At 22.6% G+C, this 27,869-nt stretch overlaps 3 protein-coding genes across 4 annotated transcripts in view; 2 read left to right on the top strand and 1 right to left on the bottom strand.

Annotated features, from left to right (window-relative positions):
• Positions 1-4,682, top strand: part of LOC117180075 — a 9,655-nt gene extending 4,973 nt beyond the window's left edge. The window contains exons 3-4 of the mRNA XM_033372393.1: positions 944-994; positions 4,626-4,682. Coding sequence (XP_033228284.1) covers positions 944-994; positions 4,626-4,682 — 108 coding nt within the window. The remainder of the gene's footprint in view (positions 1-943; positions 995-4,625) is intronic.
• Positions 4,683-11,495: 6,813 nt separating this feature from the next.
• On the top strand, positions 11,496-17,810 carry LOC117180065 (speckle-type POZ protein-like). Its single transcript, XM_033372384.1, has 3 exons — positions 11,496-11,518; positions 16,742-17,533; positions 17,615-17,810. Exons 1-3 carry the CDS (start codon positions 11,496-11,498, stop codon positions 17,808-17,810), a joined length of 1,011 nt encoding a protein of 336 aa, XP_033228275.1.
• Positions 17,811-23,091: 5,281 nt separating this feature from the next.
• Positions 23,092-27,869, bottom strand: part of LOC117182688 (digestive cysteine proteinase 1) — a 40,275-nt gene continuing 35,497 nt past the window's right edge. For both annotated transcript variants that reach the window (XM_033375794.1, XM_033375800.1), the window contains exon 12: positions 23,092-23,539. In XM_033375794.1, the coding sequence (XP_033231685.1) occupies positions 23,352-23,539 (188 nt within the window). In that variant the 3' untranslated portion in view covers positions 23,092-23,351. The remainder of the gene's footprint in view (positions 23,540-27,869) is intronic.

Below are 27,869 nucleotides of genomic sequence, written 5' to 3'. Positions count from 1 at the left end.
GTAAGTCCAAAGTTTTCGGCCAAAAATATTGTGTAGTTTGGAAGTAACGCACAGGAGAATTGTAACATACATAACCTCCAAATGTACACACGTTGTTAGCAACATCAAAAAATTTTTTGAAAAAAAACCACAAATAAAGTGTGCGGGGACGTCCGTTAGCATGTGCCCTATCATTTCCCAAATTTTTAAGACAAAATATTGATTATTCTAGAAAAAAAGCCGTCGGAACCTAAAACTGGTAAAATCGATACTAATTCCTAAGCGCTATGCAAATTAATCAGATTTTGCTAAATTAAAACTTTTTTGAATTAAACCAAAATTTAAGTGTGTGGGGATGTCCGTTAGCATGGTCGCTATCATGTCCCAAATTTTTAAGACAAAATATTGATTATTAAAGAAAAAAAGCCGTCGGAACCTAAAACTGGTAAAATCGACAATTTTCTAAGTATCACATGCCCTTAATGAAAGCTCATTAATTTAGGTTTATATTGCCAAAGCTGTTATATGGGTTTTTGCGCCATTTCCAAGAAAATCGGTTTTCGCAGGCAGCTTTTTTTATTTCTTATTTGTTTAAATGAATATAAATATAATTTCCTTAAAAGAATCTGCAACAAAATTACTGTTTTAACTTTAAAATGTTTTTCCGTAAACAAATGTTTTTTTGCATAAATGTTATTAATTTTTTCATAATGTTTGAAAATTATATTTTTTTAAAGTTCGATCAAGAGACTTCGTTCATGCTTCTAATTTCAAATACAATTATTAAGCAATACAAAAAGTAGTAACATTTTTTAAATCCAAAATTACTTGCGAAAAATATTATAAAGTTACAAGAAGTCAGTTTTTTTTTAAAATGAAAAAGGCATACAAATAGGGACGACTGTAAAATCCCGACAAATAAAATTCCCGTCACTGTTAAATTTCCGAATTAGAAAATTCCCGAATAATAAAATTGCAGAAAAATAAAAATAACGAATTGAAAAATTCCCGAATATTAAAAATCGCGAATAATAAAATTGCCGAAAAATAAAAATACCGATTTGGAAAATTCCCGAATCATAAAATTGCCGAAATTGAAAATTCCAGAATAATAAAGTTCACGACAGTTTATAATAATAACGAATTGGAAAATTCCCGAATTATAAAATCTAAGAAATTAAACAATTACAATTTTTTATAAATATATTTTATTGTTTACATATACAATAAAGAAATTTTTTTTTCAATTTTTTTCAATTTTTTAAATTTCTAAAATTGCTTGAATTTAAAAGAACAATAATCTTAAATAAAATATTTCTGGGTAACTCATTTTTTTAATGTACATAGAATTTGAAAAAAGTAAAAAAAAACCGTTTGCAAAAATCGAATTTTAAATTTACATATATTTTGTTTAAAAAACGTAATAAGGTACGATGAAAATAGAGTGATTTTTTTGTTTCGATATTTTATAATTCGACAATTTTCTGACGGTTATTTTATTTTTCGGGGTTTTTCTAATTCGGTAATATTATTAACTGCGAAGAATTTTATTTGAATTTTTTTCAATTCAAAACATATATTTTATAATATTAATATATTAAAGTTTATCCTGTAAAATTATAAAATATATATTTATGAAAATATTTAATAGAAAATTCGATGGTGAATTCCATTCGTGTATTGAAAAAATATATATAATAATAATAATTTTCAAATATTTAATTAACTTTCAACTAACATAATTTCCAAAGAATTCAATTTTGGTATAAAACTGTTAATTAACCCTAATAAAAGAGGTTATATAAAAATAATTTTTCTTTAATAGTAATTTTCTATAAAATTTCTTTTACAATACTAAGAACTATCATTATAAGTATTTTATATTATTAACTTAAATTTTTAATAATTTTATTATTGCTTTATTAATTTTTTGTTATAACTTTTTATATTTAAAAATGTTTAATAACATTTTCCAGTGTTATTAAATTATTGATATGTTTTTAAATATTTTTATTGTTATTTTGCAATGTAATATAATTAAATAGACGGACAATTTGCACACATTTTAAAATTAATTAATTAATATCACAATAAAATTCTCACAATCAATTATTAAATTGAAAAATAATTATTTCATAAATTAAAATTAATTGTATATATTGTTATGCGATATTACAATGCTGAAATATACAATTCTGTAACAAAATTACTGTTTTAACTTTAAAATATTTTTTTGTAAACAAATCTTTTTTTGTATAAATGTTAAGAAGTCAGTGTTTTTTTAAATCAAAAAAGCATACAAATAGGGACGACTGAAATATTTCGACAAATAAAATTCCCGTCACTGTTAAATTTTCGAATTAGAAAATTCCCGAATATTAAAAATCGCGAATAATTAAATTGCCGAAAAATAAAAATACTGATATGGAAAATTCCCGAATCATAAAATTCTCGAATAATAAAATTGCCGAATTATAAAATTCCCGAAATTGAAAATTCCGGAATAATAAAATTCACGACAGTTTATAATAATACCGAATTGGAAAATTCCCGAATTATAAAATCTAAGAAATTAAACAATTACAATTTTTTATAAATATATTTTATTGATTACATATACAATAATGAAAATTTGTTTCCAATTATTTTCAATTTTTAAAATTTCGAAAATTGTTTGAATTTAAAAGAACAATAATTTTAAATAAAATATTTCTGGGTAACTCATTTTTTAATGTACATAGAATTTGAAAAATGTAAAAAAAACTGTTCGCAAAAATCGAATTTTAAATTTATATATATTTTTTTTTTTGAATTTCCAATTCGGTAATATTATAAACTGTCGTGAATTTTATTATTCGGGAATTTTTAATTTCAGGAATTTTATAATTCGGCAATTTTATTATACGAGAATTTTATTATTCGGGAATTTTCTAAATCGGTATTTTTATTTTTTGGAAATTTTATTATTCGCGAACATTCGGGAATTTTCCCATTCGGTATTTTCACTTTTCGGCAATTTTATTATACGCGAATTTCATTATTCGGAAATTTTACAGTGTTGGGAATTTTATTTTTCGGGATTTTTCAGTCGTCTCTAAAAATAAACTTATTATTATGAAATTTTGAGTATTAATTTGCCAAAACCGTTTTCGGGAAAAACGATTTTGAAATATTCACCACACGTCATACACAACTTTATGGCCGGAAGGTTGAGTGTTCGATTCTCGCGGGCTCCAATTATTTTATTTATCTGTTTACTATTTTTTATTTATTAAAATAAAAAATATAAGCTCCTTAAAAAATTATGCAAAGAATTAATTTTAACTTTAACAAATTTTTTTTTGACAAATCTATCTTTTATAAATATTATTAATATTTTCATAAGATTTGACAATTAAATATTTTTTTTAATTTCGATCAAAACAACTCTTTCGTACTTCTAATTTTGAATAACATTTATTAAGCAGTGAAAAAATAATAACTTTTTTGTAACACAAATTTGTTTGCGAAAAATAATATAAAGTTAAAACAAATCTGTTTTTCGTAAAAAAAGGCATTATAAATCTTATTATTATGAATTTTTGGGTATTAATTTTTCAAAGCAGTAATAATATGCGCTTTTGCGCCGTTTTTGAGAAACTCGAATTTGAAATATGCGTCACACGTCATATAGGCACTCACTTTTTTTATTTATCTGCTTTTATTTTTTATTTGTTAAAATAAATATAAATATAATTTCCTTGAAAAATTTAGCAAACAATTACTTTTTTAACTTTAAATTTTTTTTGTAAACAAATCCTTTTTGTATAAACGTTATTAATTTTTTCATAATTTTTTGTAATTATATTTTTTTAAATTTCGATCAAAAGTACTCTTTCATACTTTTGATTATGTATAAAATTCGCCACACGTAATATAGAGCTTTAAAACCGAATGTTTGCGTTTTCGATTCTCGCTGGCTGAACTTTTTTTATTTATCTGTGCCTTATTTTTTATTCATTGAAATAAAACAAATCTATTTTTGTTAATGTTATTAATTTTTTCATAGTGTTTGAAAATTATATTTTAAAAAATTTCGATCAAAAGAATTCTTTCATATTTTTTATTTTAAATAAAAATAGTAGGCAATGAAAAAAAAAAATTATTAACATTTTTATAAAAAAAATTTGTTTATGAAAAACATTCTAAATTTTAAAAAATCAGAGTTTTCGTGGAAAAAGGTATTAAAAAATTATTATTAGCAGAATTTTTTAGTATTAATTTTCCCAGGCAATAATATCCGGTTTTTCGCTGTTTTTGAGAAAATCAACTTTGAAATATACACCACATGTCATATGGAGATTAGCGAAAAACAATTTCTATTTTTTATTTAAAAAAATGAATATAAACATAATCTCCTTTAATTATTTCCAAAAATATTCTGCAAAGATTAACTTTTTAATGCCCTTTTTAACGGAAAAACTGACTAGGGACTTATGGATATTAATAAATGTTTTATAATGTTTAACAATTATATTTAAAATTAAAAGTACATATGAACGAGGTTTTTTAAACAAAATTTTCAACAAGTTTGAAGAATATTGTAGTAAATTATACTCATAAATATTTTACAAAATAAGATATTGAGAAATAAATAAAAATTGCAGGCAGTGAGAGTCGAACTCGCAACCTTCCGGCCATCAAGCAGAAGTGCTAATATCTGAGCTACTGGCCAAAATTAATTTACTTTAAATTATTAATGGCAAATAAATGAGCTTTCATTTAAAAAAAATTATAAATTAAAATTGTAAATTTTCTGTCTCCCCTTGAGAGAAACATAAATTAGGAATCACCGTGAATCTCGTTTCACAACGAATATTAATCAATGTTGTCTTACAGTTTTGTAATGTCCTTTAAAAATATAATAAATATACCCAACAATAATTTTATAACAAACGAGAAATTTTAATGTTTTCGAATAGGAAACCTACCCAAATTATTTTCTTTGTCAAAATCAATAATGCGAAATCTAAGTGTTAAAAACTGGAAAGAATTCAACGGAATTACGAGAAATTCAAATAAATTTAATATTAATAAAATAATTGACTGAATTCAAGAGTATTTGAATAAACACAAATAACAAAGAATGGAAAGAATTGAAAAGATTACAAAGAACTCAAAGGAATTCAGTATGAATTTAAAAGAATTCAAAACAAATCCAAGAGGAATTAAAAATAATTTAAAGAATTTAGAAAAAGACGAAGATTTTAAGAGGATGTTAAATACTCAAAAAATTCGAAGGAATTTATAAAGAATTAACAAAAAATCGAAAGAAGTCAGAAAGAATTAAAAAGAAATCGAAAGAATTCAAGATAATTCAGAAAGTCCGAGGGATTTCAAAAGAATTCACGAAGGTTCATAAGACTTTAAAGAAATTTAAAATAATTTATTATAACTTACCATTTTTTAAAAAGAATGCGAAGAATTGAAATAAATAATATTCAAAAATTTATCAAGGACTAAGGGAGTTCAAGAATACTAAAAAAAGTTCAAGATAATTCAATAGACTTTGTGACATTGGAAATTATAAAAAAATTTGAAACAATTGAAGAATAATTTAAAATAATTTAAACGAATTCAACGAATTCAAAGAATGTCAAAGGACTATAATAAATTGATCAAATTGAAGTGAATATAGAAAATTTCAAGTAAATTTAATCAATTTCAAGACAATTTTAAAAATTCAGATTTAATTTTAAAAACTTTAATAGAATTTACAAAAATTAATTCAAAAGGCAAAAAATTTTTTAAAAAATGTATAAGAATTACAAAAAAATGAATAATTGCAGAGTTCGCAAAATGTATAGAATTCAGATTAGCTCAAAAGATTTTAAATATGTATAAAAGTTCAAGAGAAAGCAAAAAGCTCAAGAACCAAAAAATGCAAGGTATGTAAAAAATAGACTTTAAGGGTTTTAGAATAATTTAAGGTTATTCCAAAAGAATTAAGAACATTTCAAGAGAAGATTTAAAAAATAATGAATATTCTTAGTTCTGTTTAATTTAGAAAAAATCAAAAGAAATAAAAAACTGAAAGGCATGAAAAAATTGAAGTTAATTCGGAACCTTTTAAGTAAATTAAAAAAAAAAACTTCGAAAAAAATATTTCCAAAATTCAAAATATTGAGAAGATTTCGAGAGAAATAAAAAATGCAAGGTAAATTGAAAAGACAAGATAATGCAAAATAATATTGATAATGTAAGATAATTACATTTTTATTATTTTTTTTTGATTCTCTTTGACTTAGAAGAATACTTCGAGGCAATTTGAAAAGAATTGACAGAATTTAATTGAATTCAGAAAATTTAAAAAACTTCCAAGTACATTAAAAAATTCAGATTTAATTTGTTTTAATTCAACTGAATCAAGAAGAATGCAATGTGACAATGAAATTTCAAAATGTATACGAATTCAAAACAAAATGAATAATTTAAGTTTTAACAAAATTATAGGATTCAGCACCACTCAAAAGATTTCAAACAAATTTAAAGAATTCAAGCGAATTTAACTGAATTAAAAAGAATTTAAAAAATTAAACAACTTTAATCTATTTAAAAGAATTCAAGAGAAATAAAAAAACTTCCAGGAAATTAAAAAAGTTCGTACGAATTCAAAAAATGTTAAGAGAATTAAAAATACTTAAAGAAAAAGATTCAAAAGAATTCAAGGTGAATTCAAAAGATAACAGGATGCAAAATAATATTAAGAATGTAAGCTAATTAATTTTGTTAATGAATTTTCAAAAATTTTAAAAATACTTCAAGTAAATTAAGAAATTCAGGTTTAATTTTTTTACCTTCAATTGGATTTACAATAATGTACAGTATCAAAGAAATTAAAAGAATTTATCATTCAAAAATATGGAATAATTGAAGTGTTAATAAAATTTGTAGAATTCAGCTCAACTCAAAAGATTAAAAAAATCAAAGAATTCAAACGAAATAACTAAATTGAGAAGAATTTAAGAAAAAATAAATAACTTTAAGTAAACTAGAACAAATTAAAGTTATTTTAAAAGATTTCAGAAAATTTCGAAAGAAGATTTTTTTTGGAAATTGTGAATATTTATAGTTCTGTTTAATTTCGAAGAATTTAAAAGAAATAAAAAACTTAAAGGAAATTGAAAAAATTCAAGTGAAGTCAGACGATATTAGGAGAATTAAGTTAATAAAATTTTGTACTGAATTTTCTTGATTCTCTTCAATTTAGAAGAATATTTTAAGGTATTAAGCACAATTAACAAAATTAATTGAATTTAGAAGATTGACAGAGAATTTTTTAAAAATTCAAGAGAATTAACAAATTCAGTTTTAATTTCAAAAACTTTAATTGAATTTAAAAGAATATAAAGTTGCACGGGATTTAAAGAGTCATTAAAATTCAAATGAATATGAATAAATTGAATTCAAGAACACAGAATTCAAGAGAAAGCAAAAAAACTTTAAGCGAATTAAAAAAAAAAGGTTATTTCAATAGATTTCAAGTGAATTCAAAAGATTTCGAGAGAAGTCAAAAGAATTCGAGAGAATTCAAAAGAATTTAAGGTGAATTTAAAAGGCAAGGAAAATAAAACTATTTATGAATTTTTATAATTTTTATTAATTTAGCAGTGTACAAGAGAAAGAAAAAAACTTAAAGAGAATTAAAAATATCAAGGTAAGTTTAAAGAGATGGAGAATTTACAGAAATTTAACAAAATTCATAGACTTCAAGTCAATTTTAACGATGACAAAAAATCGAAAGAATACAAATAATTAAAAATAATGTAAGAGAAAAAGAATTAAAAGCATTCAAATTCGAACGAATTAAAAGAATTTACGGTTATTTCAAAATAATTCAAAGAATTCAAATGCATTTAGAAGATTTTTAAAATATATTTAACTTTCTTAGTTCTCTTTAATTTAGAAGAATTTAAAAGAAAGCAAAAAAACATTATAGGAAATTAAAATAATTCAAGTAAATTCAGAAGATTAAAAAAATGAAATAACAAATATTAAGACTTAATTTTTAAAAACTTTAAAGAGATTTAAAGGAATTCAGAATGAATTCAAAAGGGAAGGGAATGTAAAACAATATGACGAATGTAAGGTATTACAATTTTATTTAAAATTTTTTAAAATTCTCTCCAATTTATAAAAATATTTCAAGGTAATTTTAAAAGATTTAACAGAATTAAATTGGACTTGAAAGATTTCACGAAAGTTAAAAAAATGTTCCATAAAATTAAAAAATTCATATTTTAATTATTTAAATTCAATTGGATTGATAAAAATGTAAAGAAGACAGGGAAATGAAAACTTAAAATTCAAAAGACAAGACAATTGAAATGAATATAAAAAATTAAAGGAAAATAATATTTATGAATTTTCTTAATTCTCTTTAATTTATAAGAATTCAAGAGAACGCACACGAACTGAAAGAGAATTAAAAAAAATAAAGGTAAATTTAAAAGAATTCAAAGAATTCAAGTGCATTCGAAAGATGTCGAAACAGGGGAATTCATGTGAATTTGAATTAATTTAGAAGAATTCGAGAAAAAGCAAAAAAAAAATAAAGAGAATTAAAAAGAATTCAAGATTATTTCAAGGAAATTGAAAGAATTTAGGAGAATTGAAAGAATTTAGGAGAATAAAAAAAATGAAAAAACTTCAAGGGAATTAAAAAAATCCTAGAATTGAGGTCAATTCAAAACTGAATTCAGAAAAACTCACGAAAAAAAAAGGAAAAAAAAACTATGTGATTTTAAAAGAATTTAAATTTGAAAGAATTCAAGGGATTTCGGAAAAAATGGATATTATGGAGATATTCAAAGTTTATCGGTTTCAAATAAAATCATTAAAAAATACATGATTTAAGTAACCTTACAAAAGTATAATTTTTTCGTCCCCCCTTTTTCCCTTGCTACCCACTTTACCCTCTTGATTTGACTCTTCGAGGGTGCGCTTCATTTTATGGAGCAGGAAACAAGAACCCTTATTGATCAGTATTTTATCGCCGAGAAGGCTTACATTACAGTTACGTTTGATTTCTATTCCTCGCTCTCTCCTCTGTTAATAAATGAAAAATTACGAAAAACCACTGCAAAATATAAAAATTTACTTTTGTATTAAATTTCTGTAAGCGGAACTGTATAAGTTGATCGTGTTATTTGTGGAAAAATAAGAAAATCGGAAAATATGAAGCTTTTCTACAGTTTTCAAAAAAAATTTCACCATCCGACCGGAAGTGTTTCTTTCAAAGGTAAATATAATTAAAGTAAGTCACAATAATTTGTGCAGTTTTTTATTTTCATTAAAATATTATATAGGAAACAAACTTTTTAATTTGAGCAAAAGTATTGATTCACTAGAATAAATACTTTTGCTGAAATTAAAATAATATAACTGACAAAAATGAAATATTTATTACGATAAATATTTATGATTACATTTTCAGTTAAAATATCCATTTTTAACAACAAAGTTAAATTTTCAAAAAAAAAATTATAAATCTTTGAGTAAAAAAATAAATTTTCAACAAAAAGTGTAATAGTTGGTATTTTCACCAAAAAATATGAACCTTCAAAAAAAAGATTTAAAAACTTGAATTTACAACCCAAAAATACAAATTTTCTTCCAAAAGAATTGAATTTTCGACTGAAAAAGTCGAGTTTTTAACAAATTGAGTGAATTTTCAACTGAAAAAATAGAATTTTTAGAAAAAATGAAATAGCTACACATTTAGCGAAATTTTTTTTTTCATCCAAACAAAAACGAATTTTCAACCAAATTTGTTGAATATTTTAACCAGACAAATCAACTTTTAACTAAAATGATGCATCTTCAATGAAAAATCAATTGTTAAACCAATAGTTGAATTTTCTACCCAAAAAAATACAATTTTCTACAATATAGATGAAATTTTAACTAAAAAGGATCAATTTTCAACAAAAAATAAAATAGTTTAATTTCTTAGTTGAAGAAATAAATTTTTTACGAAAAAGATTAAATGTGCACAAAAATATTTAGTTAATAAAATTAATTTATTCAACAAAAAAAAATAATTTTATACCAAAAAAAAAAGAAATAATTTCTAACAAAATACAACAATCTTGAAAATTTAATCAAATAGCTATATTAGCGAAGAAAAATTCTTAGAAATTTCTTTCTTAAGACTCAAAAGGCAATTGAAATTGAGTTTTTATTTGGAAAAATTATTTTAAGAAAATATTAAAAAAGAGTTTATAACAAAAATAATTTTAAACCTAAGAAAATTTTCTTCAGATTTCTGGGGCAATTTTTCGCTATTCTTTTATTTTATAAAATTTTTGTTATGAGAATATTTAAAAACATTTGAAGGAAAAATTTCAATTACTCCTGCATTTTTCGTTGAGAAATTCGTCTGAAAGTTCGGAAAAGAATGTAGAAGATTTTAAAGCAAAATTTGATAAATTTTCAAGATTATAAAATTTTAGAAAAAATTTGAATATGCTACAGGGATATTTAGAAGTTTTGAAAACATGCAAAAATAATATTAAATCTAAAAATATTTCAACGGATTTAAAACAAAATTTAGATTTCTGAACATTTCAAACAAAATATTTAGAAGCTTTTGAAGAATTTTAAAATGTTTTAAGATAATAAAAAAGTTTTATTAGGATTTCTGGGAAAATTTAAAATCATTTTTCACTTTTCCAAATTTACTTTGGAAGACTTTTTTTCAATGTTATAAAACATTTGAAAAGATTTATTTGTTAAAATTGTGCAAAATTAATCTTAAAAATTTATGGACATAATTTTAGTTTCACGGAATATTTTCAACATTTTAGGGAAATTTCGAACCATTTTGAAAGATATTAAAAAAAATGTAAAATAATTAAAAATTTGAAAAAAATAAAAAACATAATCAACATTCCAAGAATGAATGAAATGAATTGATTCAGTTCAAAATATATATTCAGAAATTAGATAACTTTGGAAAGGATTAAAAATATGTTTAAACTATCGAAGATATCCGGAAATTTAAAATGTATTTTTTAATGTACCCAAGCGTGAAATAGTCTCAAAAATATTTTCAACTGACTCAAATTATGTATAAAATATAGTCCAATCCTTTAAAATAAAAAAAGAATTTATACACAAATTTTCTAAATTCTTTTACGACATATTTGAAATCTTGCAAAAATATTTTTTAATTTTCACGAAAAATCTAGGAAAAATAAATTTGTATAACCTTATAGCAAATAAACAAACAAAAAAACTTGAAAATATTTTAGAATTTTTTTAAGAATCCTAGGAAAATTGTATTTACTTAACCTTAAAAACAAATAAACAATAAAACCTGAAAAAATAGTCAATCGAAATTTTAATTTAAAATTCGATATAAAAAATTATTTATAACAAATGTATTTCTTTCTGCATTGTTGCAGATTCATTGTAAGCTGAGATCTGTAAGAAACAAAAATATTATCTACGATAAAGTTATAAATATTCAAAAAATGGATCTTTCAAGATGTTTAAGGTAAGTTATCTTTAAACCGAATTTTGTATAAGTGAGCAATTTTTTTTTTAATTTCGATTAATATCTTCGGGACGGTATTTAAATCTGAAAATTCGAAAATGTTAAAATTCATACAATTTTATCCTTAGTGCACGAACTAAAATTCCGGTATAAATTTTTATTTATAATAAACAAAATAATGTCATATTTCTTAGATTTAAACTGAAGCAATTTTCAATTCTACATGCACCTTGAAAATTTTTTTTTTCTTTTCCAATTAAGCGTTATTGAAAATTATTATTTACTTTGAGAAAAATAAATAATTTAACTAATTTTTTTAGTACATAAAATGTTTAATTATTTAAGTTAATAAGCGTACAAAATTAGCTTTGAGCTTTAAAATTCAAACATGAAATATTTTGTAAGTTCAGTTTAAAAATTCAGGGTGGCAGTTTGAATTAAAGACAAAAATTCCTGGTCATTGCCCGGTATTTTCCTGGTTTGAAAAAAAATTTGTAATAAAAACTGAGCTTGAAATTAAAGCACTCTTAAATTAAAAACTGGTAAAATTGAAGTTTAAACACTTTTCAATTCAGTTCGAAAAACATAAATCTACGCTATTATTTTCAATGCTCTACAATTTTCAATGCTCTTTTTAAATTAGAAGTTAAATTATTTGAATTTTAAGTCATTTCATATCAATACGTAATTCCTCAATTGTTACTTAAGCACCAACATTTATTTTTTTCAAATATTTTTATATAATAATACCTTTAAACTCTTTTTATAAAATAAAAAAATAATTTCAAATTTCCCAAAGAAAATCAAGATCATACTTCTATCATTCTAAAAAATGTGGTTTTAATTTTTTTGAACTTTTTCAGAATTTTATATTCGTTTTCAAATGTTTTCAAAATATCTAAATATACTTTTAAATTATTCGAAACATTTCCAAAATTTATTTTTACAATCCTGAAAAAATAAGTATATTGTTTTAAAATGTTCCACATTCTTTTTTACATTTTTTTAAATTTTCTTCTACAACAAATTTTTAAAATTAAACAATCATTTTTAATTTTGTCAGAATTTATTTTTATGTCAAACCTTTCACATTTCTTAAAAAGCTTCTACATTTTTTGTTAGACATCTAAAAAATGTACATTCTGTTTTAAATTTTTTTCAAACTTCAAATTACTTTTTCAAAACTTCTAAATATCTTTTTAAATGATTTAAATTTTTTTGAATCCTGTAAAAAGTAAATTTTCTTAAAATATTCTAGGAATTTTTCGACAGTTTTGAAAATCTTTTGAAATCTTAAATATTCTACTGAAATTAATTTATTTAAATAAAAAATCATTTTCAATTTTCGTAGGAATCTTAATAAAACTGGTTTCTTCTTATGAAACCTTTCACAATTATTAAAAGGCTTCTATATGTCTTGTTCGAAATCTTCAAAAGTCTACATGTTGTTTAAAATTATTTTAAATCATTTGAAATTTTAAACTATTTTGGAAATTTATCAAAAAATTCTATCTTTTAAAATGAGTGGAATTTTTCCTTTTTTTTTAATATTGAAAATGAAGTAAATTGCCTTAACATCTTTCACACTATTTTTTGAAATTTTTAGAAATCTTTTTAATAATTCTTCTGAAAGTAATTTTGGAAAATAATAAATCATACAAATTTTTCTTAGGAATCATAAGAATATTTGCTTATTCTGATGAAATATTTTTCCTTTCTTAAAAAGCTTCGATATTTTTTGTTCAAAATCTACAAAAATCTACATTTTGTTCAAAAAAATTTTTAATTAGTTCAAATCAGTTATAACTTGTTTATTGAATGAAATTAAACAAAATTAATAGAATTCGGACCAATTTCAAAGATCAGGAAAATCCAAAAAATTAAAAATAATAAAAATAATTCCAAAAACTCAAGTGTTTTTAAGACAATTTAGAAAAATTCTCAACCAAAAATATGAATTCTGCAACAAGAAAATATAGTTTTTAATTAAAAAAAAAAACGAATAAAAAAACACATGAATTCTCAATCAAATAGTTGATTTTCAACTAAATCAATGAATTATTTATTAAAAAATATTAGTTTTCTAAGCAAAAAATGAAATCCTTCAATTTTCAACTAAAAAATTATTAATTCATCACAAAATAAAAAAAACATTTTCAAATAAAATAATGAATCTTATTGGCATCGTTGATTTTTCAGTAAAAAATATTAATTTTTAGCCAAATCGAGATCGAAATTTGGACCAAATAATTAAATTTTCATTAAAAAAAAAAAGATGAATTCTGAACAAAAAATGCAGTACTTATTTAAGCCGAACAAGATTTAAATTTTTAATTTAAAAAAGTTGCATTCAATAAAAAAAGGCGAATTTTCAAGATGAGTTGAATTTTCAGCTAAGAAAGACTTTTCATTCAAGAGAGAGAAAAATTTAAAAAATTCAAACAAAGTGATAAAATTTGAAACAAAAATATGAATTTTCAAGAAAAAAAGATGATTTTTTAACAAGACAATGTAACTTTCAACAAAGTAGCTTTATTGTCAATTGAAGAGATGATTTTTTACACAATAAGATTACTTTTCTACAAAAAAAAAGATTTTTCCACAAAATACATGAATTCTCAGCAGATAGTTGAATTTTCGACTGAAAAGGATCAATTTTCAAATAAATAATTGAATTTTCAACTAAAAAGATAATTTTTGAAACAAGAAAAATAATTTTATACAGAAAAAAATACTTTTTCATAAAATGTATGAGTTTTCAACGAAATACATTGTTTTTTTACAAAATAGTTTAATTTTGCACCAATAATGAAAATTTCTTGTTCAAATCCGGAATTTTAATACTTTTCGAAAATTTTCCGTTTCAACTAAGAATTAGAATTTTTTGTAATATTTCCTGTTCCAATTCAGAATTTTTTTCATTTTAGAAAATTTTCCTGTACTCGCTCGGAATTTGTTAAAATTATTATTATTCCGGATAAATTACAGTTCGGGATATAAATTTGGAAAATATTGAAAATTCCCTGCTCAAATTAAAACTTAAATTATTTTATTTAAAAAAGTTTAAAAGCCCTTTAAATTCGTTGAAATTTTATTTCAAGATCTTGAAACATCTACATGTTGTTTCAAATGTTCTCAAATGAAAAAATATTATTAAAAGTTTTTCACAACTTCTAAATATCTTTTGAAATTATTCGAATGTCAAATAATGTTTCAAAATAAAAAATCATTTTCAATTTTTCTAGAAATCTTAAAAAATATTATTATTCTTTTGAAGTCTTTTGAAATTCTTCTAATTTTTTTTTCGAAATCTGCCAAAATCTAAATATCTCTTCAACTTACTCGATTTTTGTCTGAAAATAATAGACATGATTTAAAAATGGAATAGTTTAGACTGCAATTAAATAAAAACCTTTAATTACAAATATATTATTTTTAACTTATTTAAAAATGAAAAAGTTGCTTATAACGTTTCAATCTAGAAATTCTAAAATTGTGAACTGACGCCGAATAGTTCTGTACAATCAATTATTAGTTATTTTTTAAATCCTTATGTGAATTCAATTTAAGAAATCATTAATTAATTTATATTCACAGTTGATAAACTAAAAATTTTTGTTATAAAAAATCTTCGATTTTAAAAACTTCTATTTTTAATTTTTTAAGTCTTTAAAAATGCATTTTAAAATTCTTTTAATTCAAATGTACGCTTAAAAATCTAAATCACAATTTAACTAATTATTTAAAAAACGGTTGAAATAAAAGTTGGACCAATTTTTTTTTCTTCTAAAAATTTGTAAAATTCCCGGTCATTTCCTAATTTCCCGGTCCAGCGGTCACCCATTAAAAATCTAAAATGGAAAATCTTTAACAAATGATTTAAAAACCGGTTTAAATCTAAGTTGGACAGATTATTGTAAAATTTCCGGTAAAAAAATGAATTCCCGGTCATTTCCCGGTTTCCCGGTCGAACGGCCACTCTAAAAATCTTAAATGGAAAAGATGTAGTTAATTATTTTTAAAAAGGTTGAAATCTAATTTGAACAGATTATTTCCAAAAACTGTGTAAAATTCAAGGTCAACAAATAAATTCCCGGTCATTTCCTGGTCCAGCGGCCACTCTGTAAAAATCTGAAATGGAAAATATTTATTTAATTATTTAAAAAACAGACGAAATCTAATTTGGACAGACTTTTTCTAAAAATTTGTAAAATTCCCGGTCAAAAAATAAATTCCCGGTCTAGCGGCCACCCAGTAAAAATTTAAAATGAAAAAGCTTTTACTAATTATTTAAAAAACGATTGAAATCTAATTTGGACTCGTAAGATTCCCGGTCATTTGCCGGTCAAGCGGCCACTCTGTAAAAATTAAAAATGGAAAAGCTTCAACTAATTATTTAAAAAACGATTGAAATATAATATAAACCGATTTTTTTCTAAACATTTGTAAAATTCCCGGTCAAAAAATAAATTCCCCGTCCAGCGGCCTCCCTGTAAAAATTTAAAATGGAAAATATTTGACAAATTATTTGAAAAGCGGTTGAAATCTAATTTGAATATATGTTTTAAAAATGTGTAAAATTCAAGGTCAAAAAATAAATTCCCTGTCCAGCGGCCACCCTGTAAAAATCTTAAATGGAAAAGCTTCAACTAATTATTGAAAAAACAGTTGAAATATAATTTGGACAGATTTACTTTTTTTAATTTGTAAAATTCCCGGTCAAAAATAATTTCCTGGTCATTTCCTGGTCATTTCCCGGTCTCATATGATTTCCGGTCATTTGCCGGTTAAGCGGCCACTATGTAAAAATTTAAAATGGAAAAGCTTCAACTAATTATTTAAAAAACGGTTGAAATCTAATTTGAACATATGTTATAAAATTTGGGGAATTCAAGGTAAAAAAATAAATTCCCGGTCATTTCCCGGTCCAGCGGCCACTCTGTAAAAATCTTAAATGGAAAATATTTACTTAATTATTTAAAAAAAGGAAGAAATATAATTTGGGAAGTTATTTTTCTAAAAATTTGTGAAATTCTCAATAAAAAAGTAAATTCCCGGTCATTTCCCTGTCTCATAAAATTCCCGGTCATTTCCAGGTACAGCGGCCTCCCTGTTAGAACCTAAAATGGAAAAGCTATTTATATTGCAATTCAAAAAAAAAAAAAATATATATATTGCTCAACTTTCGAAAATCACTTTATTAAAAAACAATATTTCTTTCAGATTATCACCAGCTTTTCCACAAAGTCAAGAGCCAGCAAATAAAGCTTATTTCACATGGATGTTACCACCATCAACACTATTTCAACGCGACTGGATTTCTTCAAAATTCTCCTTCGGCGGATTCGACTGGGCCTTATTGAAAGTCCATTTAATCAAAAATCACCAGCGAAGAATATTTCTCCCATTTTTATTGGTAAATCTAAAAACTAGAAACACTCCCGTAAATCTAGAAGTAACAATTTACATTCTCTTCAGCGACAATTCAACGGAAATGATAAGCAAGTGGCTCAAAGTGGAGGGCAAAGTCCGTAAAGGTGAAAAATTCCAATTTTTATTTCCCGAAGTATTCGAAGTCTACTGTCGACGACTCTACTCAGAAAAGCCCATAAAAATTCTTTGCGAATTTAAATCTCAATTTTCGGCAATCTCGAAAAACCTGGCAAATCCAAAGGCAAAAAATTCTCTCAAATTCTGCCAGTGTTTTGCCAATCGTAAAAAAACGTGCGTCAAACTAAATACAATGTACGAACAATTTATGTACAATGTCTATCCCTGCGATGTGGAATTTCTTCTCGGAGAAAAGAGATATCCCGCTCACAGGAGCGTTTTAATTGAAAATAGTCCTGTTTTCAAAAAAATGTTTGCGCACGAAATGCAGAAGAATATTTTGCAGACGATAAAAATAATGGACATGGATGCAGACGTCCTCGAAGAATTAATTCAATTTATGTACCGGCGAAAAGTGGGAAATTTCGAAACATTAGCGGCCGAATTGTTCATCGCGGCTGACAAGTACGGAATTGAAGATTTGAAATTGATTTGCGAATTCGAAATTATGAAAAATATGTGCGAAAGCTCGGACAATTTTTTCAGTATTTGTAAAATGGCGGACAGATACAATGCGAGTAATTTGAGAAAGCACTGTCTCTGTGTGATGCTCGCAAATTACAACGAAATTGTGAATCTTGATGATTTTGAAAAAGTGGATAAATCAATTTTAGTGCAATTGTGTCGCGAAATTGGCTCAAAGCTTCAAAAGTTTGAATTTAGTTTTAAAACAGCTTCGTAGAGAGGGTATCTGCTCAAATCTTGGAAAAAAAATTATCTTAAAATTCCAGGTTTTTTTTTTAGATATCACAGATTTTTTCAGGTATGCTTTCTTACCGCTTAAAATTCCAAAATTGTACAGGGAAAGAGAAAGAAACTGCAAAATAAATGAATTTTGAAACAAATATATAAATTTTGCATTAAAAAGTATCAATTTTAAACAAAAACTGGAATAGTTTAATTTTCATTTGTAAAAAGTAATTTTCAACAAAAAATAACGGCTTTTTAAGAAAATAGTGATGAATTTTCAAATAAAATGATAAATCTTCAACTGGAATAGTTGAATTTTTAATGGAAAAAATATAGTTTTATTAAAAAGATTTTTAGTTAGAAAAATTACTTTAAAAAAAAGAGTAAAAAAATTACTTTCCAAAAATAGTTGCATTCTGAAACAGAGTCATAAATTTTCAACTAAAATGTCAAATCTTGAAATAGAATAGTGGAATTTTAAACCTGGAAGATGAATTTTCAAATAAAAATAATAGTTTTTCTACAAAAAATTGCATAATTAAGTTTTTAGTCAAAAAATGAATGTTAAACGAAAAAGATGAGTTTTCAAGTAAAATTATGGAATATTCAGCTGCAATAACAGTATAAATTTCAGTTCAAATAAATAATAATTTTCAACCAAAAAAAGAAACAAATTTTCAACAAAATAGTTACATTTTTGGCAAAAAAAAAGGTCTTTTTCATCCAAAGAAAAAAGAAGTTTTCAATAAAATATCTGATATTTCAAACAAAGAAATGAATTTTTAACTAAAATGATGAATATTCAATCAAAAAAATTAATTCTTAGAAAAACAGAATTTTACTTTCGTCTGAATAATTTTATTTCCAAACTAAAATATGAATTTTTAAATAAAATGATAAATAATTAACTGAAGTAATTGAATTTTTAACTGAAAAGAAGAATTTTCAAACAAGAATAACCTGCAAACAAAAACATCATTTTCTACCAAAAAATATATTTTCAACAAATTATTTGGATTTTCAATGAAACAGTTGAGAATTTTCAATTAAAAAAGACCAATTTTCATCCAAATTGTTGAATTTTGAACAAGATTAATTTTCAATCAAAGTAGTGAATTTTTAACAAAAATTATGAATCTCCAGCTAGCTGAAGATATAGCTGAATTTTATACCAAAGAGATGAATTTTTATCTATACGGATTAATTTTTTACGAAAAAAGAGGCGAATTTTTCACAAAGTATACATAAATTTTCAAACAACTAGTTTAATTTTTAAATAAAAAATATCAATTTTCAACCAAGTAGTTGAGGTTTCAATCAAAACAATTAATTTTTAATAAAAATATGAATTTTTCAACAAAATATATGAAATCTCAAACAAATAGTTGAATTTTGAACTAAAAAATATCAGTCTTCAACAAAAACTGGAATAGTTAAATTTTCAAATATTTGAACTTTCAACGAAGAACGATTAATTTTCAACCAGATAGTTGAATTTTTAATGAAGAACGATCAGTTTCAACCAAAAATTATTAGTTTAATTTTAAGTTAAAAAAAATAATTTTAAACAAAAAAACTGAAATTGTATTCAATTGGAATAAGTTAAATTTTCAGTTACAAAAATGACTTTCAAAAAATAGTTACATTTTAAAAATGATGAATCTTTAACTAGAATAGTTGATTTTTTTACCAATTAGATTAATTTTTAAATAAAAATTATAATTTTTTAACCAAAAATTAAACAAAAAGATTCACCTGCAAAGAAAAATATAATTTTTTACCAAAAAATAAATTTTCAACAAAATATGTTGATTTTCAATGAAACAGTTGAATTTTCAATAAAAAATACCAATTTTCATCCAAATTTTTGAATTTTGAATAAGAAAATATTAATTTTCAACTAAAAATGGACATTAAAGTTTTCAGCTGAGGGAGTTAATTTTCAATCAAACTGTTAAATTTTTAGTTAAGAAAATTAATTCTAAACAAGAGTGAAAAAAAATCAAATAGACATTTAAAACTCCAACGAAGAAGGATCAATTTTCAAACTAAAATAGAGTAGTTAAATTTTCAATTTTAAAATTAATTTTAAACAAACAAACAAACAAAAAAACTAATTTTGAACCAGATACTTGAATTTTCAACAAAGAACGATAAATTTTCATTACAAAAGTTCTTAGTTAAAATTTCAGTTAAACCAATTGATTAAAAAAAATTAATTTCAACAAGATACTTGAATTTTCAATCAAAAAATAGTAGTTAAATTTTCAATTAAGAAATTAATTTCAAACAATAACAAAAAAAACCGAATTTTCAAAAAAAAACAGACTAGTTAAATTTACAGTTGAAAAAATATAAAAAATGCAACCAGATACTTGAATTTTGAACCAAACACGGAATATAGTTTAATTTTGCAGTTAAAAAAAATAATTTAAAAAAACATTCAACCGAAAATTGAATTTTCAACGGAAGGCGACCAATTTTCAGCCAAAAATATTATAGTTCAATTTTCACTTTAGAAGATTAATTACAAACAATAAAAAAAAAAACAATTTTCAACAAAGAACGATCAATTTTCAACAAAAAACAGAATAGTTAGATTTCCATTCAAAAAATTACTTTCTAACAAAAATAAAATAATAATAATTTTTAACGAGTTACTTGAATTTTTAATGAAAAACGATCAATTTTCAAAAAAAAAAAATCATAGTTAAATTTTAAGTTAAAAAAATTAATTTTAAACAAACGAAAAAATAAATTTGCAACAAGATACTTGAATTTTCAACCAAAAAACGAACAATTTTCATCCAAAAAGAGAATAGTTAAAATTTAAATTGAAAAATTAATTTCTAACAATAACAAAAAAAAACGAAATTTCAATGAAGAACGATCAATAATTTTCAACCAAAAATATAGCAGTTAAATTTTTAATTAAAAAATTAATTAAAAAAAAATTGTTTGCAACCAGATACTTGAATTTTCAACCAAACACAGAATAGTTCAATTTTCAGTTTAAAAAACTAACTAAAAAAACAATGCAACCACATAATTGAATTTTCAACGGAAAACGATTAATTTCCAACAAAAAATTATTAGTTAAATTTTCAGTTAAAGAAAAATAATTTAAAAAAAACGGAAATAAGTCTTCAACTGGAATAGTTGAATTTTCAATTAAATAAAAAACAATAATTCTGATTAAAAAAGATTACTGTTCTGTCAAAATGATGAATTTGAAAATAAAACTGTAGAATATTCAATTGGAATAAGTTAAATTTTCAGTTAAAAAATGACTTTCAAAAAATAGTTACATTTTGAAAATGATGAATCTTTAACTAGAGTAGCTGAATTTTTTACCAATTAGATTTATTTTAAAATAAAAATGATAATTTTTCAACCAAAATTAAAATAATTAAATTTTTGAACAAAAAATTAATGTTTAACCAAATAGATGAGTTTTTAACTAAAATTATTGAATATTTATCTGAAATAACAGTATGAATTTCTGTTGAATTAAATAATAATTTTCAACCAAAAAAGAAACAAATTTTCAATAAAAAAGTTAAATTTTCAACAAAGTAGGTCCTTTTCATCCAAAGAAAAAGAAGTTTTCAATAAAATAGCTGATATTTCAAATGAAAAAATGAATTTTTAATTAAAAGGATGAATATTCAACGAAAAAAATTAATAATTCAGCAAAAAAGAGAGTATTACTAACAACCGAATTTTTTTTAACCAAAAAGAAGAATTTTTTAAACAAGATTATCCTGCAAAGAAAAAAAATAATTTTTTTATCAAGAAAATAGATTTTCAACCAAATATTTGGATTTTCAATTAAACAGTTGAGAATTTTCAATTAAAAAAGACAAATTTTCATCCAAATTGCTCCATTTTTAACAAGAAAATATTCATTTAAAACCAAAAATGGTTATTAAATTTTTCATCTGAAGGAATTAATTTTCAATCAAACTGATGAATCTCTAGCTAGTTGAATATATAACTCAATTTTATAGCAAAAAGATGAATTTTTAACATAAATTTTCAAACAACTAGTTTAATTGCTAATTAAAAAAATATAAATTTTCCACCAAATATTTGAATTTTCAACAAAAAATGGAAGTTAAATTTTCAGTTAAAAAATTAATTGTGAAGAAACAGAAAGACAAAATGACTTTTAACCAGGTATTTGAATTTTCATCAGAAAACGAACAGTTTCCAACCAAAAACAGAATAGTTAAATTTTTAGTTAAGAAAATTAATTCTAAACAAGAATAAAAAAAATCAAATAGATATTTAAATTTTCAACGAAGAACGATCAATTTTCAACCTGAAATAGAATAATTAAATTTCTAATTAAAAAATTAATTTAAAATAAATAAAAAAACGAATGTGGAACCAGATACTTGAATTTTCAACGCAGAACAATTAATTTTCAAACCAAAATTCTTAGTTAAATTTCTAATTGAAAAAATTAATTTTAAACAAACAAAAAAAAATGAATTTTCAACGCAAAACAAATAATTTTTAACCAAAAATATAGTTAAGTTGTTAGTAAGAGAAATTAATTTTTTTTAATTGTTTTCAACCAGATACTTAAATTTTTAGCGAAAAACAGAGAAGTTAAATTTTCAGTTAAAAAATTAATTTCTAACAATAACAAAAAACGAATTTTCAGAGAAGAACGAACAATTTTCAACCTGAAATAAAATAATTAAATTTTAATTCAAGAAAATTTATTGTAAACAAAATTTCAAATAGATAATTGAATTTTCAACGAAGAACGATCAATTTTCAATCAAAAATAGAATAGTTGGATTTCCTGTTAAAATATTACTTTATAATAACAACAATTAAATAATAATAAATTTTAACCAGTTACTTGAATTTTGAATGAAGAAAGATCAATTTTCAAACAAAAATTCTTAGTTAAATTTTAAATTAAAAAATTAAATTCTGACAATAACAAACAAAAAAACGAATTTTCACCACAAAACAGAATATTTAAGTTAAAAAAAATTAATTAAAAAAAAAAAACGAATTTCTAACTTTCAACGGAAAGCAATCAATTTTCAACCAAGAACAGAATAGTTCAGTTTTCACTAAAAAAAATTAATATCAAACAAAGAAAAAAAAAAGAATATTAAAAAAAATTGTTAAATAAAGTTACGAAAAAATTCCCTGGCATAAAAAAAATCCCCGATATTTACCGGGTTTTTTTTCAGGCATATAAAAATTTCTCAACAATTTTAGATTTTTCAGGTAGAGTAGACGCCTTGTTAGAGAAAAAATTCCTTGTATTTGATCATCACATTGCGCGAAAATGCGCTTCAATTATTGTAGATAATAAATCATATCAATACTTCATCTTCAAACTTAACTAATTCGAAAAATGTGTCAATCACCTAGAAGGCAGACAGGCGTTTGTTCATAGAGAGAGAAATATTACAAAATTCGAGTATTCTTCGAAGTTTCGAAAGAGAGAGAAAAAAAAAACATTTAAAAAAATTACTTATGAATGGCATGCGAGTGTTAAAAACTATGCCATAATTGCATAAGTTGGGGCTGTCAAGACACCGCAGTTGTTGTCTTTTTGAGCCATCAGGATGTAGCCGTCGTTGCCCCAATAATTGGACCATGAATTTTTCACCAGCCAATAGCCTTTGCCGTTCATCGTTCCGTAACCGACCGCCAAAACTGCGTGGTCCAATGAATTTTCCGTGTTTCCTGCAAATAAAACAATTTAATAGCAATAAAAATATTATTAATTAGATGATTTTTCATGTTCAAACCCGAAAATGGCCGTTTTAATCGAAGAAAAAAATTCCCGGTTCGCAAACATTTTTCACGGCCAATGAAATATAAAAAATCAAACCCTAACGCCCAAATTTTTTCCATTAGACGTAATAATAACTAAGCTGCAAGTTAAATTTTTAGTTACGAAAAAATTAATTTGAAAAAAAAGAAAAGAATTTTTAACAAAATAGTTTAATTTTCAATAAAAATGATGAATTTTCAACTAAAATTAGAAATATTTAACTAATATTGTTGAATTTTCAAATAAAAAGATTAACTTCTACCAAAAAAGATGAATTTTTAACTAACAGAGACAAATTGCCAATTATATAAATATATAAATATTTAATTGCAATAGTAAAATTTTCAGTAAAGACAAAATAAAATGAACAAAAGCCAAAACAATGTTTAAAAGCATAGTCACATTTTTTAACAAAGTGATGAATTTTCAACTAGAATCGTGAAATTTTCAACGAAAAAGATCAATTTTTAAATAAAATGATGCATATTTAAGTAGAATATTTGATTTTTTTAAAGAAAGAGAAATTTTCAAATCAGATGTTTAATTTTTACCTAAAAAGGACGATTTATCAACAAAATACATGAATTTAAACAAGAATTGAATTTTTAAATAAAAAAAAGACAAATTTTCATCTAAAAAGGGCAAATTTTCAACCGAATAGATGGATTTTTAACTAAAAAATATTTATTTTCAATAAAAAATGTAATAGTGAAATTTTAAACTACAAAAGATAAATTGTCAGCCAAAAATTATTATAGCTAAATTTTACTTACAAAAATTAATATACAACCAAAGAGATAAATTTTAATTAACGCGATGGAGTATTCAACTGAAATAATTACATTTTCAGTTAATAAAATTTAATTAAAAAAAAAAAACTGATTTTCGAACCTACGAATATGAATCTTCAAACGAAAAAATGCTTTTTCAACCAAATAATTGAATTTCGATCCAAAAAATGTGAATTTTCAATTTAAAAAATGACTTTTCTACCAAAGGATAAAGTTTTTCAACCAAGACAATGAATTTTCTATCAAAAACGGCGAATGTTCCACAAAAGAGTTGAATTTTTAACTAAATAGTTGAACTTTTAAAAAAAGTGAAAAAGTTTAATATCTAACTACAAATGTGAAAGTTTAAGTAAGTAGTTAAATGTTCAACAAAAAAGTTGACAAAAAAAAAGTTTAAAAACAAAAGTTCGTATTCAACTGGAATAATTACATTTTCAGTTAATAAAATTTAATTTTTAACACCCAACAAAAAAAAATTGATTTTCAACAAAATAGTTCAAGTGAAAAAATGAATCTTCAGCTAAAGAAAAAAAGAATTTTCAACAAAATATCTCAGTTGTCAACCAAAGAGATGAGATAAATTTTCATTTAACATGATTAACTTCAAATAAAACTATTTTTTATCAAAATAGTTTAAAATTTAACCTATTAATTAAATGTTCATTAAAAAAATATTCTGAACAAAACAAAAGAAAATGCAGCAGTTGATATTTCAATAAGAAAAGATTCTAATTTTAAATACGAAACATTTTAATTCGACTTAAAAAGATATATTTTTAACATGAGTTGCCTTTTTAACTAAAAAAGATTTTTCTGTCAATAAGAAAGAAAAAATATTGCAAGGAAACTGGTAAATTTCCAACAAAATACATGCAATTTCAAAGAGATACTTGAATTTTCAACTAAAACCGACCAATTTTTAACCAAAGATAGAATAGTTAAATTTTAAGGTAAACAAAAAATCAATTTATAAAATGCAACAAAATAATTAAATACAGTAATAGAAAACTATTTTTTACAATTTCAAGCCCAATAGACAAATCTTTTAAAAAGACAATTACATTTTTTACCAACAAACATACCTCTTTTACCAGAATATAAATATGTAATAAAAAAAAAAGAATTTTCTATCTAAAGAGATGAATAATTAAGAGAAAATGTAATTTTCGACAAAAACAAAAGACTTTTAAACAAAATAGATAAATTTTCAACAAAATAATTAAATTTTTAACCAAAAGAGATGAATTCCAAACTCAAAATCTCTGTTTATACAACATTCTTTAAGCTCATGCTTCAGTTGATCATAATTTTTTTTTTAATTCCAAAAGCTGTTCATTTAAAAAAAAAAAATAATAAATAATTTCCAACTAAGCAGTTGCATTTACAACTAAATAATTTAACTTTTGAAAGACCAAAATTGTCAACAAAAAAAAGGTGATTTTTAGCCAATTAGTTGAATGTTTATAAATTATTATTATATAATATAAAAAAATAGTTTATATATTTTAAGTCCAAAAGAAATATTTTGTTTTCGACAAAAAATGACTTTTTAAGAAAATAGTTTAATTTTCAACAAAATACCAAAAAGATGAATTTTTAACATAAATTTTCAAACAACTAGTTTAATTTCTAAATAAAAAAATATCAATTTTCCACCAAATTGTTGAATTTTCAACAAAAAATGGAAGTTAAATTTTCAGTTAAAAAAATTATTTGTAAAGAAACAAGAAAATAAAATAACTTTAAACCAGGTACTTGAATTCAAATCGGAAAACGAACAGTTCCCAACCAAAAACAGAATAGTTAAATTTTTAGTTAAGAAAATTAATTCTCAACAAGAATGAAAAAAAATCAAATAGATATTTGCATTTTCAACGAAGAACGATGAATTTTCAACTTGAAATAGAATAATTAAATTTCTAATTGAAAAAATTAATTTTAAACAAACAAAAAAACTAATTTTGAACCAGATACTTGAATTTTCAACAAAGAACGATAAATTTTCATTACAAAAGTTCTTAGTTAAATTTTAAGTTAAAAAATTAATTTTAAACAAACAAAAAAATTAATTTTCCACGCATAACAAATAATTTTTAACCAAAAATATAGTTGAATTGTTAGTAAGAGAAATTAATTTTTTTTAATTGTTTGCAACCAGATACTTGAACTTTCAGCCGAACACAGAATAGTTCAATTTTCAGTTTAATAAACGAATTTGTGAAAAAATCAACCAGATACTTGAATTTTTAATGAAGAGCCATCAATTTTCAAAAAAAAATTATTGGCTAAATTTTCAGGTACAAAAATAAGTTTTAAACAAACAAACACATTTAATTTCCAACAAGTTGAATTTTCATCCAAAAACAGAATAGTTAAAAATTCACTTAAAAAAATTAATTTCAAACAATAAAAATAAAAGAATTTTTAACAAAGAACGATCAATTTTCAACAAAAAACAGAATAGTTAGATTTCCATTCAAAAAATTACTTTCTAATAACAATAAAATAATACTAATTTTTAATCAGTTACTTGAATTTTGAATGCAGAACTATCAATTTTAAAAAAAATCTTAGTTAAATTTTAAGTTAAAAAAATTAATTTTAAATAAACAAAAACAATTAATTTCCAACAAGATACTTGAATTTTCAACCAAAAAACGAACAATTTTCATCCAAAAACAGAATAGTTAAATTTTCAGTTAAAAAATTAATTTCTAACAATAACAAAAAAAACTAAGTTTCAACGAAGAACGATTAATTTTCAACAAAAAACAGAATATTTAAGTTAAAAAAATTAATTATAAAAAAAAGAATTTTCAACAAAAAACAGAATAGTTAAATTTTCAGTTAAAAAATTAATTTCTAACAATAACAGAAAACGAATTTTCAGAGAAGAACGAACAATTTTCAACCTGAAATAAAATAATTAAATTTTAATTCAAGAAAATTTATTGTAAACAAAAATTCAAATAGATCATTGAATTTTCAACGAAGAATGATCAATTTTCAGCCAAAAATAGAATATTTAAATTTCCTGTTAAAAAAGTACTTTATAACAACAACAAAATAATAATAAATTTTAACCAGTTACTTGAATTTTGAATGAAGAACGATCAATTTTCAAAAAAAAAATCTTAGTTAAATTTTAAGTTAAAAAAATTAATTTTAAGCAAAATAAAAAAATGAATTTCCAACAAGATACTTGAATTTTTAACAAAAAAACGAACAATTTTCATCCAAAAACAGAATAGTTAAATTTTCAGTTAAAAAATTAATTTCTAACAAAAACAAAAAACGAATTTTTAAAGAAGAATGATAAATTTTCAACCTGAAATAGAATAATTAAATTTTAATTTAAGAAAATTCATTGTAAACAAAAATTCAAATAGATATTTGAATTTTGAATGAAGAACGATCAATTTAAAAAAAAATCTTAGTTAAATTTTAA

This window comes from Belonocnema kinseyi, chromosome 1 (assembly GCF_010883055.1).
Source record: "Belonocnema kinseyi isolate 2016_QV_RU_SX_M_011 chromosome 1, B_treatae_v1, whole genome shotgun sequence".
NCBI lineage: Eukaryota > Metazoa > Arthropoda > Insecta > Hymenoptera > Cynipidae > Belonocnema > Belonocnema kinseyi.
Note: the sequence above shows the minus strand (reverse complement) of the source record. Positions and strands in the feature narration are given on the sequence as shown.